The 21,482-nt window shown below is 41.9% G+C and overlaps 1 protein-coding gene across 12 annotated transcripts in view; it reads left to right on the top strand.

Moving 5' to 3' along the window:
• The window catches only part of LOC124060310 (bromodomain adjacent to zinc finger domain protein 2B-like), a 65,527-nt gene extending 44,394 nt beyond the window's left edge, over nucleotides 1-21,133 (top strand). For 2 of the 12 annotated variants that reach the window (XM_046391103.1, XM_046391112.1), the window contains exons 10-38: nucleotides 1,081-1,350; nucleotides 1,999-2,059; nucleotides 3,035-3,143; nucleotides 3,950-4,051; nucleotides 4,655-4,877; nucleotides 5,267-5,359; nucleotides 6,369-6,430; nucleotides 6,719-6,784; nucleotides 7,488-7,553; nucleotides 7,820-7,864; nucleotides 8,190-8,222; nucleotides 10,137-10,202; nucleotides 10,559-10,699; nucleotides 11,235-11,489; nucleotides 11,872-12,095; nucleotides 12,626-12,700; nucleotides 12,782-13,013; nucleotides 13,108-13,170; nucleotides 13,811-13,955; nucleotides 14,285-15,108; nucleotides 15,264-15,516; nucleotides 15,647-15,802; nucleotides 16,021-16,181; nucleotides 16,313-16,641; nucleotides 17,229-17,364; nucleotides 17,461-17,607; nucleotides 18,164-18,465; nucleotides 19,289-19,432; nucleotides 19,633-21,133. In XM_046391103.1, the coding sequence (XP_046247059.1) occupies nucleotides 1,081-1,350; nucleotides 1,999-2,059; nucleotides 3,035-3,143; nucleotides 3,950-4,051; nucleotides 4,655-4,877; nucleotides 5,267-5,359; nucleotides 6,369-6,430; nucleotides 6,719-6,784; nucleotides 7,488-7,553; nucleotides 7,820-7,864; nucleotides 8,190-8,222; nucleotides 10,137-10,202; nucleotides 10,559-10,699; nucleotides 11,235-11,489; nucleotides 11,872-12,095; nucleotides 12,626-12,700; nucleotides 12,782-13,013; nucleotides 13,108-13,170; nucleotides 13,811-13,955; nucleotides 14,285-15,108; nucleotides 15,264-15,516; nucleotides 15,647-15,802; nucleotides 16,021-16,181; nucleotides 16,313-16,641; nucleotides 17,229-17,364; nucleotides 17,461-17,607; nucleotides 18,164-18,465; nucleotides 19,289-19,432; nucleotides 19,633-19,789 (4,940 nt within the window). In that variant the 3' untranslated portion in view covers nucleotides 19,790-21,133. The remainder of the gene's footprint in view (nucleotides 1-1,080; nucleotides 1,351-1,998; nucleotides 2,060-3,034; nucleotides 3,144-3,949; nucleotides 4,052-4,654; nucleotides 4,878-5,266; nucleotides 5,360-6,368; nucleotides 6,431-6,718; nucleotides 6,785-7,487; nucleotides 7,554-7,819; nucleotides 7,865-8,189; nucleotides 8,223-10,136; nucleotides 10,203-10,558; nucleotides 10,700-11,234; nucleotides 11,490-11,871; nucleotides 12,096-12,625; nucleotides 12,701-12,781; nucleotides 13,014-13,107; nucleotides 13,171-13,810; nucleotides 13,956-14,284; nucleotides 15,109-15,263; nucleotides 15,517-15,646; nucleotides 15,803-16,020; nucleotides 16,182-16,312; nucleotides 16,642-17,228; nucleotides 17,365-17,460; nucleotides 17,608-18,163; nucleotides 18,466-19,288; nucleotides 19,433-19,632) is intronic. The other 10 variants (XM_046391149.1, XM_046391122.1, XM_046391203.1 and 7 more) reach the window with 10 other exon arrangements.
• The last annotated feature ends 349 nt before the right edge of the window (nucleotides 21,134-21,482 follow it).

Below are 21,482 nucleotides of genomic sequence, written 5' to 3'. Positions count from 1 at the left end.
GTCACATTGAACTGTTTGATATCACAGTCCAAAACCAAAAAATATAAGGAAAAGCAACAAATCCTCAACAGCAGAGAGGCTGAAATGAAACAATGCTCTGTATTTTTTATTAAAAAACAACTTAAAATAGTGGAAGGCATCAACAGTTGAATCATTGGGCTTCCGGGGGTATGGTTGGGAAAGTTTTTTGCAAGGCCCGAATTTTTCTGACCAAGAAAAAAAATCTATAATCATCACCAAACGTAAACAGTTTAATTCCCGACCGCCCCAACCCTCGCTGCCTGTGTGTTGATGTAGAGAGACTGTAGGAATGGGTGGGGCTGGATAACGTCCTTTTTTTATACAAGCTCGGTCAGTCCATCTGTGTCCCGGCTGCTGTGTGAGCCCGACAGCCAAGCAGAAGGAACATCGTGCGAGAAACAGCACAGCACTACACCAAGACAGTAAAGTATAAACAAAAGTCTCCCAACTTCATACCTGTGATATTTGCTGCTTGTGCATTCTCACATGTTTGCCAGAGAAAGCGGCTGAGTAACGAACAATGCGTGAGGTAATGTGTGATTTTGTCGTAGGACACAGGCATAGGTGACATGAGTTAAAGGACATCAAATAACAGTTTCTTAGGGAGATGGTAACACAATTGAGAGAAAAGCAAGATGGTCAAAAACCAAAAATGGATGTACAAATTAACAGGTGTTTCAGTGTGCTGTCATTACACAAAGTGCCAAACATTACAGCAGTCAAATAGAATTTAAAAACATGGAATTTTACCCAGAACAATTGTTAATATAAAATGGATTGTTTGCAGTAGTCGTACAGTGCAGCAAAAGAAAACAAAAAAAACAACAACAATAAAAAACCCGCCCTCATCTGAGCTTAGCCCCAGGCCCTACCAGCTCCTAGAAACACCATGGGTGATGATTACTTTGATGTAGCTGGACTAATCAATTAATGGACCAGTTGTTTCAGCTTAAATTAAACTGAGGTTCTATCAGTTCAGTCATTTAAGAAAGGTATTTGAAATCCTAGAAATAGAGCCATGTAAATTATTAACTGAATTGTCTTTTGTTTTCATTCCAGAGTCTGACAGCAACTCAGACAGCGACATCTCTGGAAAGAAAGTGAAGGAGTTAAAGCTGCTGCCGTCTGGTTCATCTAAGAAGGAGATGACTCCCCACAGGCTAACCAAAGGCCCAGAACTACTGAACACCTCAACCAATCACACCGCCACCAGCTGCTCCCCTCTCAACCTACAGGTCATCAAGACTCCCACCAATGTCACCAGCTCCAGTGCCTTGGCCTATCAAAGCTCTCCAGGCTCTTCCTCTTACAGCCTAGCCTCTCCATTGGGTAATGTGTTCGAAAATCTGTTTGCAGAAAGTGAGAAAATGAAGAAAGGCTTGAATATGATCACATATTAGAAAAGACGATTTAAAAAGAAAAGTTTTCATTGCTTTGTGTAACAGAAGAGAAAAGCATTAGAGATTTAAGAAGCAGAAAAAAAACCCCAAAAGCTAAACAAAACATTTGGTCTTGTTTAATGTGACCTTTACTGCTGCTCCTCCATGTTTGTTTCTACAAAAACTATAGCAGTATTTTGGTTACTCAGACAACCTCAGATGACTGTGAAGAGGGGTTGTTACTTTTAGGAAGACAGGAAGAAGGTGGTTGGTTGTCATGGCTTAACCGGAGCTCTGAGGTCCTGTAGGTACATGTCTAAGAGTGCTGACGAGTTGTTTGGCACAGCAGCAAGGTTAATTTCCACCCTCTTTCAATGCAGAGAGATTACTCAGATCAGAGAAAATCAGACATATGTGTAGCTTGCCAGGAAGCTTCCAAGCAGACATTCAAGTCTTTCCATTTATTGTACTGTAAGTAATTTTCTTTTCGCTTGATTAATGGTGAGTTCTGGGGCTTTGACTGTCGTTACAGTATATGTGAGGTTTCCAGTCATAAGTTGTGCTGTCAGACTGATGGTTGAACTGTGTCTCTTCTCAGGCTTAGGGAAGAGGAAGAGGGTGATGGATGAGAAGGAGTTGATGACACCTCTGGAGTTGGGGTATGTACAAGAGGCTCAGAGAAAGCAGGCTTTTATAAAGCACTTCACTTCACGGTGTGTGGAAACTGTTGGTACTTTGGAAAACATATGGCATATGGCAAACCTGTTAGTTTTTATCAGTCGTGGTAGTAACATTTGTAGATAACAAAAATTGCTTGTGACTATTTAGAACTCCATGCCAACACATCCATCATTTCATTTCGACTAGTAGCAATTCTAATTAAAGATATCTACCATTCATTTCTCACTGTTAATGCCTGATATCAACATTTAATTTCTTACTAGTGGAACTGTTCATTGTAGATCTTTGTAACTTAATTACAACTAATCATCTTGTACCATTGACTTCTATTCAAACTCAGTTACAGGTATCTGTAATTCAATTTTGATATGTAATAGTTGATCATGACATATCCATGATGTAATTTTGACTAGTTCCATTTACAATCAATGATATGTACAACTCAATTGTTGATGTTATTGATATCAACAATTCAGTTCTTACTAGAGTAGCTTGTCGTCGTAGATATCTGCAGTAGTTGTCGTATCACAGATTTCTAAAATTCAGTTCTGAGTAGTCAAAATTATGTTTGTGCAAGTGACAGTTTTATATGAGATATCCACAGTTCCATTTATGACTAGTCAGAATTTAATTTTGATATTTAAAAAAAGGAATTTCCACCTGTTAAAATGATGACAGATCCTGAAGGGTTTGTTCATATGTCACACATGTCAGAAATCGCAACTCATCGGAAATGCAATTAAAATAAATCAGTTTTGATCTTAAAAATGTGAATTTCACATGGGAAAATATATTTGCAGCATATCAAAACTGTTTTACACATATTTTAACACATTCACAAAAATGTCATTTCAACATTGTGAAAAACTAAATTGCTGAGTGAAAGGGGCCCGCCATATGCACAATCACACCCCCACATGGTCACTGCTACTTTTTTATTCCTGAAAACCCAGGTGGCGGAGAGAAACGAGAATCAAACCCGTGGCTGGCCGGTCGCAGGGCGAGGTGGCCTACTATGCCCCGTGTGGCAAGAAACTAAGGCAGTACCCGGATGTGATGAAGGTACCGCGGCCTCACAGAGCTGCAGTTTTGTCTACATCCACGATACAGAAGCAAATGCTTTGAGTCGCACAAATGAGCAGCTGCGTTTGTAACAGGTGTTACAGTGCGAATCACTGTGAGCGGCATAGTTTACGATCTATTGTGAAAAGATATTTTTGATAATAATTGCAACACTGCTCATCCACATTGCTCAAACAGATGCTTATGTATCAAGATTTGTTGTGTATTATCTATGCTACCCTCCAGCTGCAATCCACCCCCACCCCCTCCCCTCACCTCCACCCTGCTTTCTGTGACCCTAATAGTGAGAGATGATATTCTTAGATTAAGTTTTTGTGTCACTTTGCTCACCTCTCCTTACCCCCAAAATGATTAATGGTTAGTGTTGGGATGCACAGCTTTGGCCCTATTTGTACAGTCTGTTACATATATATATATATATATATATGTATATATATAAATGGATAGAAGTGCCTTTGAGTGCTGCTGTGCAAAGAGAAAAATGTGTACTCATTCACTCACTGGTAGTCAGGCAGAAGGCAGTAAAAAGCCTAGCATGGCCACAGAGAAATAAAGAAAAGGCCTGAATTGTGCACCCCAAGGTCAAAACTGTTTTTCCTCCCCGAAGAGCTTTTGCTCTTTTTTTTTGTCCCCTGGCTTTTATAATGATTAGATGCACTGCACAGATGCTGACTGTAACCCAACTCCCTCCAATATAGTCCCTCCCAGTTGCTTTTCAATGTCGCTAATTTCGCAACTTTTTTTTCCTGCCTAAACCAACGCCATTATTATTTTCTCTTCTGTAGTATCTATCCAGAAATGGAATAAGTGGCATCACGCGCGATAATTTTAGCTTCAGTGCAAAGATAAGGGTTGGTGACTTCTATGAAGCCAGAGAAGGACCCCAGGTGACTGCCTTTCATCTCTCTCTCTCTCCCTCTCTCTCTCTCTCTGTCACTCCCTGATCCCTGTTCATCTTTTCATCTAGCGACAAGCAAAGCCTCATGCAGCAGTCACTGTCAGGGCATGGATAGGAATCAACCAAAACCCTCACTAGTCCTAGTTCATAGAGCTCTCACTGTGCATGAATAAATGCAATAATCAGCTGACATTACCTCCACAGGTGACCAGTGATATATGCCATGTTATGTGTCTGTGATACACTGATAAATTAGAGAATAGAAGTGTGTCCTATTGGAAGCAGAATAGAGAAAATACTTAAGCATACATACATATGTGCTGAGAGGCCAGAGGAAAAACTAGATGATAAATGACACATCAGTACATCTTATTTAGTGCATTGTTTAGCCGACTTTTTACTGTGTGTAATAGAAAGTATAATGATACATCGTTTAAAACAGATCATCTTTCTTTAACCCCCTGTTGAATACACCTAGATTAGTCTAGCTGATGATAGTCACATGAAATGATGTGTGTCAACATGGTGTTCACAGTCTCATCTCTCGCCACACCTCCCAATCTCTCCATCTGTACTTTTTTCCTCTCTCTAGGGTTTACAGTGGACCCTGTTGAAGGAAGAGGAGGTCATTCCTCGTATTTTGGCGATGGAAGGTCGGAGGGGTCGCCCCCCTAATTCAGACCGTCAGTTAGCGGGTGAAGGTGCCAAAGGCAACCGACGGAGGAAGGGACGGCCCCCGAATGTGGGCAATCCACTGGTACCCGAGGGGCCCAGTCCCAGTGAGGTCAAACTTCTGCGCAAACTAGAGGCTCAAGGTTAGCAGAGGAAATGAGCCCTGAAATGTGTTTGTCATAAGTGTGTGTGCCATTAATCAGCCAGTTGTTATCCGTGTAGCCAAGGAATGGACTGCAGTTTTAAATGTTGTTTTTAGGTTAAGTTTGAAGTAAGATTTTTTGTGCTTCGTGCTTGTTTGCATCTTTCATGATGTTATTAGGCTTTTGTGTGGCTTTGATAATAGTCAGTTATAATGATCAGTCAGTTATACCCTTCTAGAAATATTTTATTCATGTTTATCTCAACATTTAAAAATGTTCAAGGGCAAATAACAAGTTATATTGCAGTGCTGAGGATCTGTTCATGAATTTAAAAAAAATTAATCAAGTTATTCTCCTGAAATTTCTCACAAACACTTGTCTCTGTGCAGAGATAGCTCGACAGGCTGCCCAAATGAAACTGATGAGAAAACTGGAAAAGCAGGCACTGGCACGTGCAGCCAAAGAGGCTCGGAAACAACAAGGTAAACTCAAGTTTTTTGTGTGTGTTGTTAACAACAGTGCAGGAATGTTGGGATGGCAGCGCTTATGGGACTGATTGGTCAGTAATTTCAAACCAGTTTGATTTAAATGGGTGAAGTATAAAGACCAGAAGTACCTCTGTGGACACTCCTGCTGCTTATCTTATATATTTTGTTTGTATGTATGTACATATTTATTTTCATCACTTTAAAGCTCAAGCTTTAATCTCCTTTCTACTCTAATCTTCAGGCTGTCGTGCTGCTGGTCTCAAACATTATGCTTATATGCTTATCCTTTTTTTTTTAAAAATTCCTATAATACACGACATCAAAGATGAACAATCAAATCAAGCACGATATACTCAGTAAGTTTTACCCAGTAAACTTAAGAAAAGAAGACAATTAGACGACACTTTTGGTCCGTGCTCCTAGCATTACAAAATCATGTTCACAATTCAGCATCCGTTAAAAGTTGCTCAATATGGAAACAAGATAAGATGCATTGCATGAATTTGGTGACCTAATGGTGACTTCAGATGCAGGCAACTAATGTTTCTAAGCTGCCCCGCCTGTTTACCGGTCAACTCACAATTCACTGCCTACAAAGAGGTTAATGATTAAAAAGTTTAAGAGGAGTATTTAGACCTGATGCGATTCAGACTAATTTCAGTCTAAAGCTGTTGGTTTTTATGATCAGACAAACATTTTTTAAATAAGCTTTTCAAGTTAAGTTAAGTTGCCTTCTGTGTGTTTGGTTTCTATACACCTCACTACTTGAAATTAGTCACCCCCCCTACCATTAGGGCACTTTAGAATTTTGCATTGCCTTCATTGTTTCAGTGTTATCTTAATTATGATGTAGTAATCGGAATGTATTTTCTCTCTGGTGTAAAATGTGTCTTGATTTCAGTGAGTCTTCCTCAATAAACAACGTTTGACAGCCGCAATTGGTAGTGCAGCTTTGTAGGTCATTTTTGTAGACACTAATTTAAAACTGTTTTGACTCTTGTAGCTATCATGGCAGCAGAGGAGAGAAGAAAGCAGAAAGAGCAGATCAAGATTCTCAAGCAGCAGGTGAGTCTGCCTTTTACATGCGTGCTGACAAATCTTTTTCCTCTCTTTCTCCTGAGCTAAATGTCCTGACACTCATAGTCCCTGTGTTCACTCCAGGAAGTGGTTACTCTGTGATGCTTTTAAGTGTCCTTTTCAATTTTCAGCGTTGCTTCTAATACTAAACTTGTTGTAGTGTCTTTTCGCACACCCCAGCTTGAACAGAGAGGTTGGAAAGTGATTTTATCACAGGTTGTTTTCCGTTGTCTCAAATATTAAGAGATTATGTGTTGTTGTTGTTTTTTTTCACAGGAAAAGATCAAGCGTATTCAGCAGATTCGGATGGAGAAGGAACTCAGGGCGCAGCAAATTTTGGAGGTACAGAATCTGATCCAGCAGCACCTCTGATTAAGCAGAACATTCCTGGATAGCTACAGCCCCTCAGTCTATAGTGTTTTAATCTTCCTAAAGCTCATTACTGAACAGCAGCATGCATTGGAGGGAGTTGCGTCTTCTTAGGCATAATTCCACATGGAACTAATGCTAAATTGGTCTTGGTTGACGGCTGTTGAATATTAAAATGGCTGTTGCTGCCTCTTCAGACCTTATTTAAATTGGACAGAAAAGTCTTTTTTTCATCAGACAACAGTAACAGTTTAGCATAAGTGGGTCGAGGAAAAAAAGGTGCTGTTTTTCACACACACGCACACACACACACACACACACACACAAACACACATGCAAAGATGCATGAACGTCCACACACACACACACATATGCAGGCACACACAATTATACTGTAGGAGCTTCAAAGTGTTTTAGCAGGACTAAATCAATTTTGAGTTGACACGGTTGACAAGCCCCTCTTAACGGGAGGCTTCAACATATTCACAATTAGGTGTTAAAGAGATACATTATTCATTCGCTGTGTTTTACAAATTTCACTGGCATTCAGAAGCATAAAATCTCTGCTCAAACCAGAAAACTGCAATCAGTCAGTTAAAGCACAGCAAAGCCCTCATCCAAGACTGATTGATATATGTCTGTCTCTATGATTCTCAACATTAATCTTTATTCATAGGCCAAACGGAAAAAGAAGCAAGAAGCCGCCAATGCCAAAATATTGGAGGCTGAAAAACGCATAAAGGTATGTTTTCATTTTAAATAAAACCCTCGAAACAGATGTAAAACTACAGCTACTATAAATATTCATACAGTCACATGGATTAGATTATTTCACATGTACTGTGATGTGGGGCTTGTTCAACTTAAGAAGTAGCTGGCAATAAAATTAGAGCAGCCCTTTGAAACGGGCTGAAATTCTATCAGTCTGTACTCTGTAGTGATTTTTGTGATATTGGCACAATGGAAGCATATTGATTTTTCCCTCATCTTCTCTTTCGTGCCTTCAAGGAGAAAGAGCTGAGGAGACAGCAGGCGGAGATTCTCAAACACCAGGTAGGCATCCACTACAACTTGCTCAGCCTCTTGAACATAATAGTTACTGCTGAATAAAACCATTTATCTCAAACTTCACAGGAATAAGAATGTGCAGGTGTGTTGTGTGTGTGCGCGTGCGTGCGTGTGTGTGTGTGTGTGTGTGTTTGGCCGTGTATGTGCATTTGAATACAGGCATGTGTGAGTATGTATATATATGAATGTGGTTAATTACCAAAGATCCATTTAATGAAAGTCTACAGTATTTAGTCTTTATTAAACCCCATGCTTATTGGTATTGGATATTACTTCTGTTCCATAATATTTTGCCAACTCTTTCTGCCAGGAGTTGGAGAGGCATAGACTAGATATGGTATGGGTATGTTTATTTTTGTACATCTAACACCTGCATCGTGTAACTGGTTGTGTTATGGTTGTCATAGCAATGCATTAAGTGTAGCACTGGCTGCTGTCATACTACATTCTTCTGCATGGCTTTCCAGCAAAACCAACAAAAGAGAAAAAAAAGAGTCAGTATGCTGCCTCCATCTGCTCATCCTGAGGGACAACTGACCCTGTCACGGTGGCCAGGCAGCTTCTGTCCCCACCCCCCTTCCCCATCCTCCCCCCTTCTACTCAGAATGCATTGCAAAGACTGCTAGCCAATCCACACTCACTGTCTGAAAGTGCACTCGAGGAGTTTCCATCCATCACATACATTGTCTAACCGTTGTATTGGAGTAGCCTGTGTTACCCATGAGTGCTTGACGATTTTCGGCCCAGACATTGAGCTTGTGTCTGTTCGTCCGTGCATCTGTTCTGCAGTCCACAGAGTGCTGGACTTTAACCTGCCCCATCCCAGCCTCTCTGTCATTCACTGTTCCTGTACTCTGCACAAAGAATGAAAACAGCTACTGAGAATCATTTTGTCTTCATGGTGGAGATACTTCAAAGCAGATTCCGCTCAGTTTGGTGAGGGTGCAGCGTGACCGTTGCCTGAAAAAAGACTGGATAAACTGTAAAACAACAATATAATCAGTTCCACCATTGGGACAAACATGGTTCTGTGTAGCATTTTATTTTGGCCTGGCTGTCTTGCTTGTAGCCCTTCTTACTCATACACAGTTGCAACTGAATCCACAGGTCTGCCCATCTGTTTCACAGTGGACTCAATTGTGGACTTATTGCATCAACCCCTTGTATCTTCACTCGGAGTGCAATGAAGGGGGGGCAAATAGAGATACATGAAATAATCCTGCCATTTATGGTTGTCACATGCAATTGTATTGCCTTTGATTTATTGTAGTTTGTTATCGTAGCATCCCTCAACATATTCAGTGTTTTTGATGAATTGGAAAGCCAGAAAAAGCTGAATGCCACAGGCTTTATGTGCTTTTTGAAGTTGTCCTTTTTGAAGTTTTCCATTTGTAGATAAATCAAACCAAGAAGGACACAGAAATATTGTAGCAGAGTGCTTGGCATCTAGCCTGACAAAACAATCCTCACAAACAGCACATTTCAGCCGCTATGTACTGGAAATGTCCTTGGCAAGCCCTAATAGTAGCAATTGTGTCTTTCTGGTGGATCACAGAGGGAACGACAGCCTGATACGGTGGAGCGGGAAACCTAAAGAGATCAAATACAACGATAGTCAGTCATCGGTGATTCCTGTGCCCTTTTGCAGTAGACTGTGTATCATGCACCAAAGAACAACATAGATGTCTCTTCCTCAGCAGCAGCCTCACACTGTGCTAATACTTAAGCTGCCAAAACCACTGAAGTGGAACTGCTCTGTTTGAAGCTATCCTTAACCATCCATCCTCATTTGCCGTCCCCTCGCCAAATATTATGAGAAAGATGTGTCAAATGAACATTAGCATTGGCTCTTGTAATAGAATTTATTATTGTGATTGTAACAGCATTGTGGCATATCAGGATACTTCTGGCAACCAGCATTTTGTTGCTTTTGTTGTGTCAGCTTTAGTTTAGAGGCGCCGTCACTGATTCCAGCTGCTTCTCTTTTTTGAGCCTGTCATCACATCTACTTTGTATCGCATCTATGTGTTGCTTTTTGGTTGTCATCGTACTACTGTACTCTCCACTTATGCTTCCACCATACATGTGAAAGTATATACATGTGAAGCATCCTTTTGTGTTTGTTCAAGTATGGTGCCTCTAATGAATTTAGTGCATTGCAGTTTTACATTAATACATACTAAATTCAGATGACCTTGAGGGCCGTATGCACAATGTGTGCTTGTTAATGTGCCTCTTTTTTTTTCTGCCCCTCTAGGAGAGGGAGAGGAGGAGGCAACATGTAATGCTGATGAAGGCTGTTGAGGCTCGCAAGAAAGCAGAGGTAGTCCATATGCACCCTAATAAATGCAGAAATACACACTCGATGTGGCCCGCTCCACGAAAAGAGACGAAGTCATTATTCCCTGGATGGATTCCTGCTTTCCTCTCCTCTTTGTGTGCTCTTTCCCTCCATTCATTTTTTTTTCTACACACTTACCAAGTCAAAAGATTCTGACCCTCAAGCACTTTTCCTTTGAATGCACAGCAGCATTAGGCTGAATTCTAATACTGCTCAGCAAATTCAAGTAACCCTTGTCTGTCTCGTCTGTTTTCACACACACATGCACACAGACACACACACACACACACACACACTCTTTGCTCTCCTAATGCTCCCTTGTATTTTGGACTTTCTAGGAGCGTGAGCGCTTGCGGCAGGAGAAAAGGGACGAGAAGCGCCTGAACAAAGAGCGTAAACTGGAGCAACGGAGGCTGGAGCTGGAGATAGCGAGGGAGCTGAAGAAGCCAAATGAAGACATGTGTCTGTCTGATCATAAGGTAGTTGAGATGGTAGCTCATGCGGGTCAGTGTGAAGAACGTCAAGTCGTAGTCCAGAGTGTCAGCTTTCCTTCTTAGAGAGCTGCTAAATTTGCACATTTAGGGCATCAGGGAGGCATAGTCAAGCCTCTCAGCATATTATTATTATTATTATAGTTATTATTAGGATTAGGATTAGTATTGTTGTTGTTGTTGTTGTTGTTAAGTGGTAAGTTGAACATTTTCTTGAGGGTCAGTATGTGCCACAAGATCTCATGGTGCTCCTTTATATATGGAAGCATGTGCCACCCAGTGGGTAAAGGAGAGCACTGCATAATTTAGAAGATGAGCAGTCATTATTTTGAATTTGAAAGCACCATCTTGATAACAAGCAGCAGATGTGAGATGTAATGAGCTTTTCTCCCATTTTTTCAGTACTTTTTAAAATCATTACTATCTGTAGATCAAAGTGGATCCCATGTGTTTCTCTCACAGGGACACATACAGCAACAAAAACAGCCAGCAATCCTAACTTTACCCACTTTCCTTTGTCCAGCTTCTCCCCAGTTTCTCCCGGATTCCTGGACTAATCCTGCCTGGGCGTGCCGTTTCAGACTGCCTGATGCTGATGCAGTTTTTGCGGGGTTTTGGGAAAGTTTTGGGGCTTGATCTGAATGTGGATGTTCCCACCCTGGGCATGTTACAGGAGGGCTTGCTCAATGTCGGGGACAGCATGGGCCAGGTTCAAGACCTTCTTGTCAAACTGTTGTCTCTGGCAGTCTGTGATCCTGGTTTGCCTCCTGGACAAAAGGTGAGTTAGTGTATGAAATCAGCATTGTACTTATGTATAATTCTGAACCAGTGGAACCATCTTGAGAATTACACCTGAGAAGACTATATGACCCTTACTGCTATAGGTGGTATTAAGACAAGAGTGTCATTATAGTATTATAATATAAGGTAATAAGTAATAAGATAATCTTGCTTGAAAAATATTTTTAGCTTGGTTTTTGTTTGGTTTTATTGTTTAGATTTAAGGTTTAAGCAACTTTGACTCTACTCTGAATTAATACACATGCACATTACATTTCTAATAATGCTAAAATGACAAATAACAAGGTTAAATTACCTTAAATTTGTCGAGAAAGTGTTCATCAGCTTAACTGCTATGTCATCCCCTCTTTCTCGATCAGACAAAAACCATGCTTGGGGACCACTTGACCAACGTTGGCATTAACAGGGATAATGTGTCTGAGGTGCTACAGATGTACATGGGAGCTCATTGTGCCAATACAGAACTGGCCCCTCTGGCCCTCAGTCTGAAGACCAAGGCTTTTCAGGCCCACACGCCTGCCCAGAAGGCGTCAATCCTGGGCTTCCTCGCTAACGAGTTGGCCTGCAGCAAAACTGTTATCAGGTAGGAGAAGCAGGTGAACCTGAACAGTGGAACCTTCCAACTGTGCACTGTGGGTTACTTTTCTTAATATACTCTGCATTAGTGACACGTTATTGGATTGTTATAAAGTGGTGTACAGCACTTCCTCTATTTCAGCATTCACATAATTAAAAACACAAAGTAAGAAAACCAACCCTGCACCAACTACACGCTGAAAAAAATTATACTCATCTATCGTGCCCTGCATGTGCTTTTATATTGCTCAACACTCAAGTTCTTCATTAGTCAGTAATGGTATGTTTTATTGATGCAGTGGAAAATACTTAATAAAGATACAGAAGGGAGCAGTAGAGTCATTTTGATTGGAAACACATTATGCAACTATTAATTTGTGCTTCAGGATACCAGTTTATTAAACTAAATCCAAAGCCAAATTTGGCTATACATATTTGCCAGCCTCTCTGAACTTTTAACTTCTCCTCGGTATATTTGTAAATGCTTTCTGAGAAATCCTAAAACTGTAACCAACGGGATTGCATTTCCTTTTGCAGTGAGATTGACAAGAGCCTCGATCAGATGGCTAACATGAGGAAGGACAAGATCATTATGGAAGGAAAACTGAAGAAGTAAGTCTTCTTTAACCCTAAAAAAAGCAATGCTTTAATTCTCTCTACAGTGTCACACTGAACCAGTGTGTGTTTACACAGGTTGAGGACTATTTACGCCAAACGCACTGGGAGGAGGGAGGCCAGTATGGGTGTGGAAGAGAACCAGTCTGTCTGCACTCCGTCCTCTGCCGCCAAACGCAAGAGGAAACTGGGTGGAGACAGTGACGATGACGACGACGAAGACGACGACAGTGATGACCAGGCGGATGAGGAGGAGGATGACGAGGAGGAAGAAATGAAGAAGGTTAAAAAAGTGGAGACATATGATGAGGTAAAAACAGATTAACCCATCTACGCATTCATTATGAAAACTGACCTTTAAAAGTTGCTCGCAGACATTTATGGTATTTCTTCTGTCCTCATAGGATGAAGTTGATCAAGCCACCAGTATTGAGGAGCTGGAGAAGCAGATAGAGAAATTAGCCAAGGTATGTTCTTCTTTAAAATGTACAAGTGCTGTGACAAAGTTAATACCCATTAACATAAATTTGTAAGGAATCAGAAAATGAATGCATGGTTGGCTGACACTGATAATGTTTGATTAAAAAATGGGACACACAGTGAGATAAAAAAGGCTCTTTGGGGAGCAACTATGAAGAGATAAACCACAGAAATGTGGAATGTTATTGCTGTTTATTTATGCAGGTCTTAACTGTATGTTGCCGTGAAGATGCATTGAATTTCTGAATGCAAATTAATGCAATACATGAGAGTCAACACCACAAACACCTCCTACACTGCAGATAACAGATGAGATTCTGGAAAATGATAAGAATACAAATATAATAATATAAAAGTTACAACCTCTACATGCTTAAGTACACATTGTGTATTAAAAAACAATTGCGTTTTGTGCATTTCATGAACATTTACACTGACAATTAGCTATTTGCTAATGAAGGCATTAATTAGCTTAATAAATCACCTCATTAATGTAGCATGTAATGCTTAATGTATCACGGTTATTACCAAAGGACATGAGGTAGTGTAAGTGTGTTTTGTTTTCCTGAAGGTCTGTAGATCAAAATAATGTATAGAAATCACAGAGTGTGTTTTGTACCGTTGCAGCAACATCATCAGACCCGAAGAAAGCTCTTTGAAATATCCCATTCTCTGCGCTCCATGATGTATGGCCAGGACCGTTACCGCCGTCGGTACTGGGTACTTCCCCACTGTGGAGGGGTCTTCATTGAAGCCATGGAGAGTGGAGAAGGTAGTTACAGTACAACACATGCACACAAGTTTGAGGAATTCTTACACTGAGATGCTTCAGAAAATACAGATCATATTAACAGAAGAAGGAAGAGAAATGAGGAAATGGGTGTGTGTCAGTTTAGCTGCTTCTTCAGCTGTTTTTGTAATGTATGCTGATGATGGTTTACTTCTTCTCAACTGTCTAAGACTAATTTGAGATTGTGCCGGTGAACTTTAATAATCCAACACGACTCCACTTATCTTCCAAAACAAAGGAATAATGTTATAGAATAATGAGCACATGAGTTTTCAGCTACATTAACGGTACATTCTCTCATTTCCCTGCAGCTCCAGAGGAACTGGAGGAGGAGCGACAGAGGAGAAGGAGAGCAGCAGAGGAGGTCAAGGTCAAAGAGGAACCACAGGAGATCGAAGTGCAGAAGGAGAAGTCCGCCAATAACCTCGATGAGCAGAGCCCTCGATCACACATCTTGGAGCAACAGAAAGAGGAAGAAAGGGAGCGTGAGGGGAAGAAAAACTCCCCGACCCTTTTCTACCAGCAGCCGGGATGTGTATCCAAACTGTGCACATTCCGGGATGTCAACAAGGACGTTGGCAAAGAAACTGTGAATGCAGAGGAAAAGGAGTGTCCCCATGTGAGACAAAACGGCAGCCCTGAGGGCCCTCCCATTGCCACAACAACAGTAACATCATCCTCCCCCACTCACGATACCTCTGAGCCGGCAGTAGCAACAACCCCCTCCGTGGTGACCACTAATGACACTACCAACATCTCTCCCCCGACCTCAGCTTCTCTGTCTGTCCCGTGCCTGCCAGCCCCACGTGAAAGCCCAGGGAACACTCCTCCAACCTCATCCCCTGCTCCGTCTCCACACCTTGTGTTCCAACCCAATGACCAGCTACTCAGAGTCCTGACAGAGAGGAGTGGACACTGGTTCAGTCTGCTCCCTCGCAACCCCTGTGACCTCGTTTCCATCACCACAACTCCACCAGGAGCGCCCCGTGTGTCTCCCCAGGCGTCCTCAACCCCAGGCAGGCCCAGATCCCCACCTCAGTCCCCTGCCCTGCCTCTCACCCCTTCTGCTGCTTCAGCCTCTGGCAGCCCGCACCACCCAGCTGGCCTCCTCAACTACCCACTCTCAGCCCTGCAGGTGAGGCTGCTGGCCAGATACAAGCAGAAATAGCTGTGTTCTGTACAGTTATTTTTTTTTTACCATGTACCAAATCACCTCAACTGGGACTCTCCACTTTGTTCTCCCCTGCCTCCACCTCCCTCATCCTTTTGTTTTTCCTCTTTTCTCCCCAGGTGAAGTCAGGCGGTTCGTTACTAGGAGTTTCTTTCGGAAACTGGCCCAGTGGCATGATGAGTCCCAGCCTGCCTCTGTGCAACAGCCCCAGTCCCATGCCAGGTCACTCTCTGGAGGGCAACACGGCAGCAAGTGTCTCCAGCAAGAGTGAATCACCTTTACCTCGCATTGAGAAAACCTCATTCATGCCGTCTCCCACCCTGGAGATGCCCAAATCCCTGGACCACCCCATACCTCGGCCTATTCCAGAGGGTGAGTGACAAAAAACATGGAGACCATAATCAACCCACATTTGGGTGTAATGTAGCTGAATGAAGCACCTTTTTACACTGATGCATATTCACTGTCTTCTAGCTTACATGCCTGTTTTTGCTTGTCTCAGAGATGCTGACAGGGTGGTGGCGGGTGTCTGACATTGAGGAGCTGAGGGCTCTAGTCAATGCGCTACACAGCCGAGGCATCAGAGAAAAGGGCCTTCAGAGGCAGATTCAGAAATACTTGGAGATTATCCCCCAGGTCTGCACCAAACATAAAGATGGTGAGTATCTCAGCACTTCCTCTGAACATGTAAGCTCTGTATATAACTTAGATTTAAGGAGATGTGTGAGAGCTCATGTGCTTGATGATATTTTTATGATAGAACTTCATAAATATTTGTGCGTGTTTGGCTACGTGACTCTTGTGTTTCCCTACATCGGTGAGTGTGCTTGGGTGTGCAGTCGTGGCTCACCGATATCCGTCATGTTGTCCGTCTAGTGGCCATGATTGAGCTGCGTGAGCTGGAGGAGAGTCAGGTCAGTGTTGAGTCGGTGCGGGGCTGGTGTGTTGAGGAACAGGCGATGGAGATGGACATTGCAGTGCTGCAGCAGGTAGAGGAACTGGAGAGGAAGGTTACTGCAGCCAGCCTCCAGGTTAAGGTAAAACGCTAACACAAGAACACAAATACCTCCCCGGACATTTTGTTAGCAGTGTAAAAAAAAAAACATGAACATGTGAAAGTAGTGTGACCATAGGCTAAAAAGACTGAACAGCTGATTTCTTCACCCAGGGTTGGACATTTCCGGACCCTCAGTCTGAGAGAGAGGACCTGGTGTACTATGAGCACAAACCCCCCACCAAGTCAACGCCAGCGTCAGCCAATTCAGCAGACAAGGAGTCCAAGGAGCATCCGGAGGAGAGGGGAGAGAAGGGCGGGGTGATGCGTCACCCGGACAACCCCCTGGACATAGCAGTGACACGTCTGGCTGATCTGGAGCGCAACATCGAGAGAAGGTACCTGAGGAGCCCCTTAGGTACCACCATTCAGATCAGGCTGGATAATGTGGGTACGGTCACTGTCCCTGCCCCCGCCCCATCCACTAGTGCTGACAGGGAAGGGTAGGTCATTTCTCCAACCAAAGCTCCCCACTCTCCCCCTAAGACCCTTTCCACTCTCTATGTGTGCTTTTTGTTTCCCATGTGATCAAAAAGTGAGGGTCTTTGCTGCTTTCACAGCAGGTTTTTGTGGTGGCTTGTTTCACTTTTGTTTGTTTCTTTGGTCTTGTGCAGTTTTTGGTTGTGGTGGGGACTCCACTCAGCTTCATTTCCTCTGTAGGCATTATTTACTGGTTTGTGTTTTCTTCTGCAGTCATCTGCATGGTGTTGTGCTTCAGTAACCTTGGTTATGTGCATACTCATGGCTCCCACTATACAGCATACACTTACACAGGTTTTTACTCCTTCACTCTCTCTGCATGAACATTCCCTTAACATAACAAAACTGGTGTGTACTTCTCCTTGGTGCCCTACACTCCTAAAAACCTCATGCCCGTCTCTGCACATCTGGAGCTCTTGATGGTCTGCTGTCTTGTTGGCGGCTGGTGAAATTGATACAGTTTGCTTTTGCGTGTCTGTACATGCACCCACATATTCACGCATTTTTGTTTCTCATCACCTTTCTGTCATTCCTCTGTATCTTCTCCCAGTGGTGAGGAGGAGGTGGCCCACGGTATGAAGGTGTGGAGGAAGGCCTTGACCGAAGTGCGCAGCGCAGCCCAGTTGGCCATGTGCATCCAGCAACTGCAGAAGTCTATCGCCTGGGAGAGGTCCATCATGAAAGTGGTGAGCAGCTGATCAAATAAAAACCACAGCAATTAAAAATAAATTCAATTCAGGAAGTATGTCCTTGATTTTAATGGATGCACTTTTTTTTCTCAGTACTGTCAGATGTGCAGGAAGGGGGATAACGAGGATCTCCTCCTGCTGTGTGATGGCTGTGATAAAGGCTGCCACACTTACTGTCACAAACCCAAGATCACCAGTATCCCAGAGGGAGACTGGTACTGCCCGGCCTGCATATCCAAGGTATCAGAGCCTGTTATTTTGCATTACCATTTGGTGTGATTCACGTCTAGAGAGAATCCTGCGAATCCCATTTGGTTCACACCCTCCAACATAAGTTAGAATGCTGGGAAAATACATGACAGATATTTTTGTTTTAAAGTTGTCAATGGATGATACTTTTGCACCAGTACTTAAAACCCAACCATTTCCATGCTCGAATATTTTTTTTTCGATATTTTGAGGCCTTTTATGTATTTCTTTGATAATGGACAGTAGAGATATGGGAGGGAGAAATGACAACAAAGGTCTAATTGCAAGGACATTTCCCTTAAAGTTTAATTACATTTTCTTTCAGCTTTTATTGTCTGCAGCCTGGATGTGGCCTTTATCCCATTAAGTGACAATAAAACTCTAAATGTGGTCATGGGAGGAATAATATTTGTAGTGCAAGATATGAGGAACTGAACCAAATGTTTATATTATTCAAAGTTTATAACATTAGGATAATAAATCGGTTTAATTGAACACTTTTCTATTAGTCAAAGAAGTCAAAGAATGCATTGTTTACTCTGTGCAGGCAAGTGGTCCGTCCCCCAAAAGCAAAAAACCTCCAAACAAACAAGTAGCATCCAGCGGAGGAGGTGGGAAGAAAGGCGGAGAGGCGAAGAAGAGCGGCAAGCAGGCGGGTAATGGGGAAGTGTCGGAGGACGACCCGGGCAGCGCCAGCAGCACGCCCAAGAAAGGAGCAAAAGATATCAACAGGAAGAGAAAAACAGAGGAGAGCTCACCTGCTCTGCCAGCAGCCAGTCAGGAGAGCCCTGTGTGCGTGAAGCGAGCCAAGACAGCTAGAGACAACAACCGAGACCTGGGATTATGCAGGTATGTGCCTCTGACTTGCTCATACTTGTCTCTCACTCGAATGCTTCTTTTATTTATCACCCTCTTCTAAACAGCTGTACGGTAGCTGCAATTTAATGTACATCTGTGAATGACATCCAAAATCAAATTTTGACTTTGCTTGCAACATTAAAATTTCTTTATGTCTCATGAGTGGAATATTTTCAGCTACAAGTCTTTTTTTGCCATTTGGGGGCAGTAGAAACAAGCTGCGAACACTAAAATTGATATTATTTATTATTTAAGTTGATATGCCAATCTTGTTAGCCAAGAGTTGTCGCTTTAGACATTCAATAGATGCGGAGCGGCATCATCATTCATTTGGAGTCATTTTTGTGTCCGCTTGATAAATATCCCGAGGGAAGCTGGTAGCGGCTCTTTAGCTGCTAAATGCTGTACTGTGTTCACCAGCTAGTCGCTACACTTTGCCATTTGGTGGCGAGCAGGTAGAGAACATTGAGTTTTGTTTTCAGAGCTCTGGTGCCTGCTGCAGCACAAAAATGTGCACAGTGAAGTAGCAGGCTCTAAAACAATGAGTTTAAAGAGGCAAATCCCTGTAGAACTGAGGGGATCTGCAAAGGCATTTCATTCTCTGTGGGTTTGTGACTTTGAGCGGCATGTATTTGATCCATTGGTAACTTAAAACTATTGATTAGAGCTGCTTCAAAGGTGGAAAAAAATCTCAGTTAAATACAGCTTCACAATGTGATATCCAACGCCTTTTCCCTAACAAATGAAATTCTTGGCCCGTCTAACTGTGTGTGTGTGTGTGTGTGTGTGTGTGTGTGTGTGTGTGTGTTTGCAGGGTACTCCTTGCTGAGTTGGAACGGCATCAGGATGCATGGCCTTTTCTCACACCTGTCAACCTGAAATCAGTCCCTGGCTACAGGAAGGTCATCAAGAAACCGATGGACTTCTCCACCATACGTGAGAAGCTTGTGAGCAGCCAGTAAGTTCCCATCACTTCTGTTTGTTCTTTTTCTACTGAAAGCCTTCGGGGCCTTTGCACAGAATTTAAAGTCAGAGTAGTGATTCTTCACAAAATACATTTTTTGTTATACCACAGTCAGCGATGTGTCAGCTTTTTGTAGAAGTTTTACTTCCTCACCAAGACTTCTTGTTTTGTTTTTGTTTTTGTTTTAATTTCAGGTATCAAAACCTGGAGACTTTCATCATTGATGTCAACTTGGTCTTTGATAACTGTGAAAAATTCAATGAAGACAATTCAGACATTGGTCGAGCTGGTCATAACATGAGGAAGTTCTTTGAGAAGCGCTGGACTGAGCTTCTGAAACAAACAAACTAAACGTTTGTTCAGATCCTCCCCATAAACCCATTCAACTTTTCACGTCGGAGCACCAGGTCTTACTTTTATCCGTGTTTTCTGATATGAGAATGTGGCTTTGCAGGATGGAAGAAGTCGTCAAATCCTTAATAAGGAAGCCGTGGTGGGCTGAAGAGCGATGTCACCTTGGAAAAAAACAAAAAACAAAACAAAACAAAAAAACAAAAAAGTTGTTACACGATGTGCGCTGGATTTTATTACAACAGGGATAAAAGCCCCAAAGAGTCCCAGAGAAATGGGGTGTCGTAGTGCAATACCATTCCCTGTCTCAGAACACTGCACTGAATTAATCCTCAACTGTCACTGATGTGTCTGCGCTAGAATACTTTCCACTACCTGTAAATAGTCTTTTGTTATTTAATCGTATTATAGTGAATGTATTTAATTTTGTAATAATTATTTATGAATCAAGGTCCACTTCATTTTCTATGAAAAGGAAGAATCAGCTGAACTGCTTTGAATTAAAAAAAAAAGGAATGTGTCTTTGTGTTATAATTTTTCTCCCAAATATCAAACAAAGCCAAGAAAAAAAAAAAAAAACTGTTTACACTGTTCAGTGCTTTGGGGCATCAGAGGACTGTATTCATTTGTTCAAACTGTAAAACTGCATTTATTTACAGGAGCGGCAGAGGAACAGTTAGACAATGGTGATTCATGTGTATATACTGTTTATTAATGTCAATATTACGTCTTGTTTGGAACGATGTGTAAAAATTGTTTAAGAATATTAAGATATTGTTTATGCCTTAGAATGATTGTAGCATTCTATTTTAGTGAACGTGATGAAAACATTATCATAAATATTGTTTGTACAGTATATACATAATCCTCTGCAAACACTGTGGTATCCTTAATCTTGGTAGTGCCTACCCTTCCAACAGGGGCATGTAGGGGATGTTTTTGTTTTTAGTTTTCATTCTTATGACAGCATTATTTTTTTATATGATTTCAATCCAACAAGGCCTCCAAAGTTGGACAGTGACACAGAAATCATTCCTCACCATAAAAGAAAAGGAAAAAAAAAAAAAAAAAAGGAACAACAAGCATTCAGTTATGCTTCCACGACGCATTTCCTCGTAATCTGCCACAATACAGAGGACCTAAGGCCATTTGTAACCACTGTGTTGAACCTTGCTGTGTGTTGTGGCCTGATGGAGGCAGCTAGATTTTTTTGTACCCAAGTCAAGAGTACTTGAAGTTATTTTATTTAAGATATTGTGGAAGAAAAGTATCATTCTTTTGTAGAACTTTATTTTTCACTAGTGTGTGGCACGGACCTATTAAAAGGATGTTTTTCAACGTAAATGACTCGGACTTGTTTCACTTCTATTCCATCCTACAGAGCCACCTTTGGTGAAAGGTGTTGTGGGAGATATGTGGATCGACGTGGTTTATTCTGTCAAATTAGAAATTGTCATATTCATGGCCGCAGTCCCATTCTGTGTTCAGTTTCAAAAGAGTAGACTATTGCTTATGGGCATATTTTTTCAAGCTTAACAGCCAAAAGTTTGTATAGCAGTTTTATCTAATACCTATCTAAGACTGCTGCCAAAAACACAAATGTAAACCCGCATAGAGATCCTGGTTAAAACAATGCAAATTTAAATTTGTGAAAATAACAAAACCATTAACTTGACAAGGATGTTTGGATTGG

Source organism: Scatophagus argus, chromosome 1 (genome assembly GCF_020382885.2).
Source record: "Scatophagus argus isolate fScaArg1 chromosome 1, fScaArg1.pri, whole genome shotgun sequence".
Lineage (NCBI taxonomy): Eukaryota > Metazoa > Chordata > Actinopteri > Scatophagidae > Scatophagus > Scatophagus argus.
Note: the sequence above shows the minus strand (reverse complement) of the source record. Positions and strands in the feature narration are given on the sequence as shown.